Raw genomic sequence first — 7374 nt, 5'->3', positions numbered from 1 at the left:
AGAAAATAACGAATCCTCTACCATATGAATTGGAAGCAATATCTATGTATATGTGTGTGTGTATATATATACACACACACACACACACACACACACACACACACACACACACACACACACACACACACACACACACACACACACACACACACACACACACACACACACACAAACAACACAGAGTTCTGAGATATTGTATAGTGGTGTACCCATCCTGGCAATTTAATAGAATTGATCAGGGCATTGGAAATATATATACACATACACATATATGTGTGTTGCAGTTTTTTTTACCATAATTGTGATTTGCTGTATGTAGCAGTCTACAGCATTGATTACTGCGTCGCAATAAATATATAAATATACAGTACGTTGTGCTTGATCAACTATATGAGAGCATTGAGCACCAATATACTCGTTAAAACCGAGCTAGATAAACCACCTCTTCTAGAAAACATATATGTACTGTTCATCTAGTACACAATATATAAAATCTTCATTTGCAAACAGGAGTTTGGTTGAATAAAGTCATTATACGATAGGAAAAAAAAAAATTCTAGCCCATTTGTCATTTTTCCACACCTGAAACATCTTCACGAAATTTGAGTTTATTTAAATGCTTTTTAATTAATATCGCCGTGTTAACGAAATGCGGTTAACACAAAAAGAAATAAATGACTCAGATGTAATGTATTTACTATGAAGAACTGTCAGTCCCCGGGGTGTCTTTTACTTGTTAACTGCTTGTGAGATGCGGTCTGTAAAAACAGATGACAGCCCCAATTCCAGATGTAACGACTGCACCTCTTCCCTTCAGTGCTTCGGTTACCTAGATCGCCGGCGTACTATTCTCTGTACATGGCAATCTGGAAGTGCACTACCCATCCCGTGCATATTTACCGCTGCAATTAATTCTCTCCCCTAGCCCTCTTTTTTAATGCATCCATTCTTTTAAGATTTTATTTAGTCTCTTTGTGGCTATATATTAAAGGAAAAAAAATGGCGATTTTATACTATATATATATATATATATATATATATATATATATATATATATTTTTTTTTTTTTTTGGAAGATTATCGAGTCATTGAGAAATATATTGGTAACGTATTTGTTAAATCCGATTGAAGGAGATTTTTCAAGCGCACAAACCAACAAATTATTAAAAATAAATAAAAACAATCAATACATAAGTATTGCATTAAACTATATACAGTAGCGATATAAACACATATCACATTACAAGTAGAATTTCGTAGCATCCGGCGGCACTCCGGTTCTCGTGGATCCCTATATTTCCCCTTATGTTCTGCCAGTGACAGTAATGCTGGGACTTGCTGTATGACCCTGTGATTGTGTATGCAGTTTCCTCGCATAGATACAATGTGACAGTGACTTCTTACAATGAGCGCTGCACATCTCATGATGTAACATTTTATTAGGCTCATTAGTGGGGCTTTCTGGGCAATGCTGCTAATATACAATGCTGGGGCGTACAGTAAACAAGCTGTTCTATAAAACTGCACTAAAAGACCCCATTGTGCTGGATATGTGAAATAGAAACATGTCCTCTTTTTATGATTTGGAAACATTTTATAAGAATCAGATGCTTTGATTCAATCCAGAATGTCTCCGGCTTGGACAGCGCTATCATTTCTGATACACACGAGGAACAATTCTCCTTCCTAGGCTAATACAATATACTGTGTATTAGCTGCAGCAAATCTCCGTACATACAGTACATGAGTCAGAGGGAGCGCAGGCAGACAGTAGCAGGTGCATGCGCAGTATGTGATAATGAATGCTATAGTAATTATCATATATAGTGTTGTATCAGGAGAACAAGCCTATGTAATAAGCGGAATGACTAAACCGAGGGGATAAAACTGATGGAGAATCTGGAGCACAAACTGGCGCAGTAAATCCGCAGGCATGTCCAAACTATTGCCCTCCAGCTGTTGTGAAACTACAAGTCCCATCATGCCTTGCCACAGTTTTGCTATTAGGGAATGCTAATACTATGGCAAGGCATGCTGGGATGTGTAGTTTCACAACAGCTGGAGGGCTGTCTGCCTGTTCTAGAAGGTACTAAATAAACAAGAAGTAGAACCTGAGTGGTTGCTATGGGCAACACCCCATCTTAGTAAATGTACCCCTAAGCTGGGGATGTGAGCAGGCTATATCTAGGGGTGCCTGATCAGGGACCTTAATGCAAATGAGCTTACACTGTACTGTATGTTTATAGAGAATTTCACAGTTCTAATAGGGTGTACACACGGTAGAATTTAGTTTATTTTTCTATTGAATCAAAATCTAATTGAAATTGAATGGAAATCAAACGCATTTGATTTCTTTTCTATCCTGATGTGCGGCCCTGCGACATTGAAATTAAATAGAAAAATATACTGCGCAGGCAAGACTACATAGCACAGATCTGTACTATATTGTATACATCGAATGTGTACACGGCGCTGTGTAAGTCGATCCCGATTCATTCGGGATTGAATCAGGATTGAATAGAAAGTACATAGCACGGTGTGTACACTAGAGTGAATGAAGTACAATATTCGGAGAGGACAGTACAATTATATATTGTAGCTCAAACTTACTAAACTACATAAAGAAGGTCACTGAATGCCAGTAAAATCAAATAGGGAATAATAAACAAGGCAGTCAGCATACTGTTATTTCCCTGTACCAATAACAAAATATAGGGGTAACTAATTTATATATCATCTATGCAACTTCTCTATCGATTCACTTATAAACAAAATCCTACCAGTTCCATTCTGGAACATTGAATTACACAGTCTATAGTAATACTAAGGAAAGAGAGGAATGGTTTATCTTCCTCTCACTGTGAATTTACAGTATACAGATTGATAATGACAGTCAGTTCTGTGCGCAGCAGAAATAACATATGGGTTGTTGATATTGTAAATTAGATATATGTGAAGAAAATACAAATAAAATAGTGTATATACATAAATCAAACCGAAAGCTGCTCAATCAAATTAGTAATGCGCCTCAGGTGCATATAAAGTCAGCAATGTAGTAAGTTACTATGTCATTTATACGGGATTGGTACTAACTTCCGGCGGTCGGAATCCTGGCGTTCAAAATCCCGACACCAGAATCCCGACTGCCGAAATCCCGACAAGGGGGGGGGGGGGGGGCGTGGATCGCCCCCCCCTTGCGGGCTCGCCACTCATTTATGCTCCCTCTGTGGGTGTTGTGGACAACCATAGAGGGAGAAAGTGTCAGGATTTCGGCGGTTGGGATTCCGGCATCGGGATTTTGAACGCCGGGATTCCGACCGCCGGGATTGTAACTGCATTCCATTTATACAATACAGTGTGTCATTTATACAATGACATTTAACTGCAACCCATATTCCTCATCTCAGTCATACAAACACCTAAAGTATGATATATTATAAAAAAAGGTACATAGTACATGACTTTATGGCTGCTGTACAATGCCAGAAATCCTGGGACTTGTAGTTACAGGTGGCCTTAGCGTGCTGTAAGCAGACACATTGTTTCCCTACCTTTTATTGTGTACATTGCTATGTGTCTCCCTGTCTCTGACAACTACAGAATAACCCATGTATCACACCTTCTTTGTCCACAGTCTCCAGGATGTTCCACCGTTCTCTCACTCTCATCTTATTCCCATGTCTCACTGAGCGACAGCTCTAGAGCTCTCTGTACATATCCAAATATCCTCCCTACATAACTATACCAGTCTTCACCAGCAAACTGGTAGGAAAAATTCAAAGAAAGAAAATAGTTGAGAAAATGTATACTTTCATCCGATCCCTTGAAATAATATCTTCAGTAAATTTGTCAACCATGGAACCTCCACTGCCAATAAGCCCCATCTAATTTTACTTGGTGTATTTTTAGGTCTGTATTATTATTGTGCAGCTCCAGTGTGACAGCAAGATATTATTTATATAACAACAGACTCATTTTAATAATAAAGAGGTTATTGAGAAATACATACACACTGCTTTTATTTTCCCTGGATAAAATGTGGATGTATGTTCTAAATTCATTTTAACAATGATACAAAAAAGGTATTTTCAAAATATGATCAGATTTAATCCATGCATGCATGTGTTTGTGTGTGTATGTTTCCATACATGTGCGTGTTCCTGAGGAAGGTGCAGATAAAGTGTAAAAAAGCTGAAATTTGCTTACCACCTGTAGGCGCAGGTTCTGCTGTAAAGTGCTGCAGTTGCTGGTTTAAATATTATTTATCTTGAGATATATATTTATATATATATATATAAATATATATATATATATATATATATATATATATATATATATATATATATATATATTGATGCCATGACCTGACGAAATTGCTGAAATAAAAGCAATGAAACTTTGTCCATATTGGATGGCCTGATCGTGCTTTATTGACAAGACGCCTGGAGTGCTGCTTTTCCTCCCCCTGCCTTCTATTCATTTACTGGAGCGGGCACCAGGCGCAGACATCCAGCATACAGGGAGAGCCGGATCACCCCACTTAAAATATATATATATATATATATATATATATAAAGAGAGAGAGAGAGAGAGAGAGAGAGAGAGAGAGAGAGAGAGAGACAATACAGCAGCACTCAAACAGGACTTACACCAAAAAACAGTCAGACCACTTTGGGGTTCTCCGTTCAACGTTTCAGTCGGCTAGACTTTTATCAAGAACTTGGGCATATATATATATATATATATATATATCTAGGAATGGTGCAGTGGATTTCTGTATGGGTTAATTAATCTTTTACTAATTACTGATTTTTCAGGCACACCTGTGTAAGCTCATTTATATTAAACATGTGTCTGCTGCTGCCTTAGTTTTACTTTGGGGGCTGTGTAGGTGACTGTCTCTCCTTTAAAAGCCATGAGTTACTGTAGTTGGCAGGTGAGCTTTATACCAGGTAACATGTTTTCAATTTGACTATGATGTGATATCAGTTGTCAGGTTCTCAAACATATGGGTGATAAAATAAGACTTTGAATTGGGTCCCCTTAACATGGGGTGACAAACTTAAATGCATTGAACAAGCCATGAACCCAGATAAGGTATTAAGGTGAGTGAGTTTACGACAGTGAGTGCTGAGCTCTCCTTTTATTATTTAACCCTTTGCGTGCCAACATCTCTGTAATATATATATATATATATATATGTTCTTATTCAGTACTCATGCCTCCATATATTGTATGTGCCCTGGTGCCTTCTTAAGCAAAAGGATATAATAGCAGACATTAGGCAGCACTCCAAGGACTTAGTAATAATGCGCACTGCACACCACTGCAGGATACACATCGCACCACTGCAGGATATACATCGCACCACTGCAGGATATACATCGCATCACTGCAGGATATACATCGCACCACTGCAGGATATTCATACCACCACTGCAGGATATACATCGCACCACTGCAGGATATACATCGCACCACTGCAGGATATTCATACCACCACTGCAGGATACACATCGCACCACTGCAGGATATACATCGCACCACTGCAGGATATACATCGCACCACTGCAGGATATTCATACCACCACTGCAGTATATACATCGCAACACTGCAGGATATACAACGACATTCAGATTTTTCTTTGCCAGGATACGTATGTAAAAATCGGAAACGTCAAATTGTGATTTACAGTCCAATTTGTTTATTTACAATGTTATAAATATACAGCAATGTTTTGGACAGCCTTATCTTTTGCTATGTGTGGGTACGTGTGTGTGTTAGGATACCAAAGGGGATTGAAATGTTGGAAGGAGTTTACTATGCTTGATTTATAAAATGTCTGCATTGATAATAGATAAAAGATAGTGGGGAAAATTTACTAAGATGTGTATTCTACTTCACATGTGATGTTGCTATTGGCAACCAATCAGATTCTGTCTACTATCTTCTAGAGCAGGGTTCCTCAAACTATTTTGCCCTGACAGGACCCCAGTAAGTTATTGCAGAAGGTCATCACGACATATGTGTAGTCAGCAGACAGCATATACATGGCTGCATTGAGCATGGAGGCACTAAATAATGTGAGGAGTCTAAAATAACAGACAATTCAACAGATTTTTCACCTTGAATCACTAACTAATATTAGTCAGCAACATGGAGTTGTGACCCCATGCTGAGAAGGTTGGGACCCACTTTGGGGTCAGGACCCACAGTCAGAGCCGAATTTCCCATTAGGCACGTGAGGCACCGGCCTAGGGGCGGCACATGTTTGGGGGCGGCACTTGGATGCCTGTGATAGCACTGTCAGCCCAAAATGTACCAATAACTGCAAAATATCCACTGTACTGTACTATATTCCATCTTAAATAGAGTGTAAATGGATAGGACATGCAGATACTGCCCCTATAAACTGTCCTACTTAGTAAACATTATTGTTGTGCCTAGGGGCGCCCTCATCCCTAAATCCGCCCCTGCCCACAGTTTGAGAACCGCTGTTCTAGAGGGTGTTAAATAAATAAGAAGTAGATTCTGATTGGTTGCCTATAGCAACATCACATGTGAAGTAGAATACACATCTTAGTAAATTTCCCCCATATTCTTCTGAAATCTGTGAGAGATGTGCAAAATATCTGCTAAACATGCCAGCGTCGCTCACATTTGTTATATACATTCAAATATGAAATGTTGTGTAAGAAAAGATTATATTTCCTATATAATGTAAACATTACAGGTCATTAGGATGAATAAAAATATTTGCTTTGCAAATTTCACTAGGCACTCAAAGGGTTAAGGTATATGTGTGCGTGTATATATATATATATATATATATACACAGGTCCAGACTCTCCCACCAAAGCGGGAATAAACGGCACTCGTAGAGACTTGGATAAATGCAAAAAAGGTGTATTGAGAAAATACAGGTATGTGGGGGACGTTTCGGGGTATCAGCCCCGTCCTCAGCCCCAAACCTACAGCCATATAATTATATATTTCACTATTTCCAGGGTTTAGCCTTTCATTGGCTGCAATGGGTTATATTAAATCTGTTCTTTTTTCCTGTCTTTTCTAGTTATGAACAGAAAGCAGACCAATTCCCTCATTAAACATCACGACGCCTTGAACAGTGTACACGGACTTTCAATTCCAGCCTCATCCACTTAACAACACTTATGAATTTATTGAATACATTGTTAGACTTCATGGTGGCTACAGGAAAGCAGCTTCAGCCACAAACTTTGAAAAGTATCTTGGTTCATATGGTGGCAAGAAGGTTGGCTGTGTAGGATAAGTCCACCAAGTCTATGACTCAATCTTTTTCACAGAGGACAAAAGCTGAGCAAGGTGAGGAGCGATTTGGAGATTGGATGAAC

At 38.7% G+C, this 7374-nt stretch overlaps 1 protein-coding gene across 1 annotated transcript in view; it reads left to right on the top strand.

Annotated features, from left to right (window-relative positions):
* Positions 1–7165, top strand: part of PAX1 (paired box 1) — a 12002-nt gene extending 4837 nt beyond the window's left edge. The window contains exon 5 of the mRNA XM_083174881.1: positions 7074–7165. Coding sequence (XP_083031007.1) covers positions 7074–7165 — 92 coding nt within the window. The remainder of the gene's footprint in view (positions 1–7073) is intronic.
* Positions 7166–7374: the final 209 nt, after the last annotated feature.

This window comes from Crinia signifera, chromosome 3 (assembly GCF_055691185.1).
Source record: "Crinia signifera chromosome 3, ASM5569118v1, whole genome shotgun sequence".
NCBI classification, from domain to species: Eukaryota; Metazoa; Chordata; class Amphibia; order Anura; family Myobatrachidae; genus Crinia; species Crinia signifera.
Note: the sequence above shows the minus strand (reverse complement) of the source record. Positions and strands in the feature narration are given on the sequence as shown.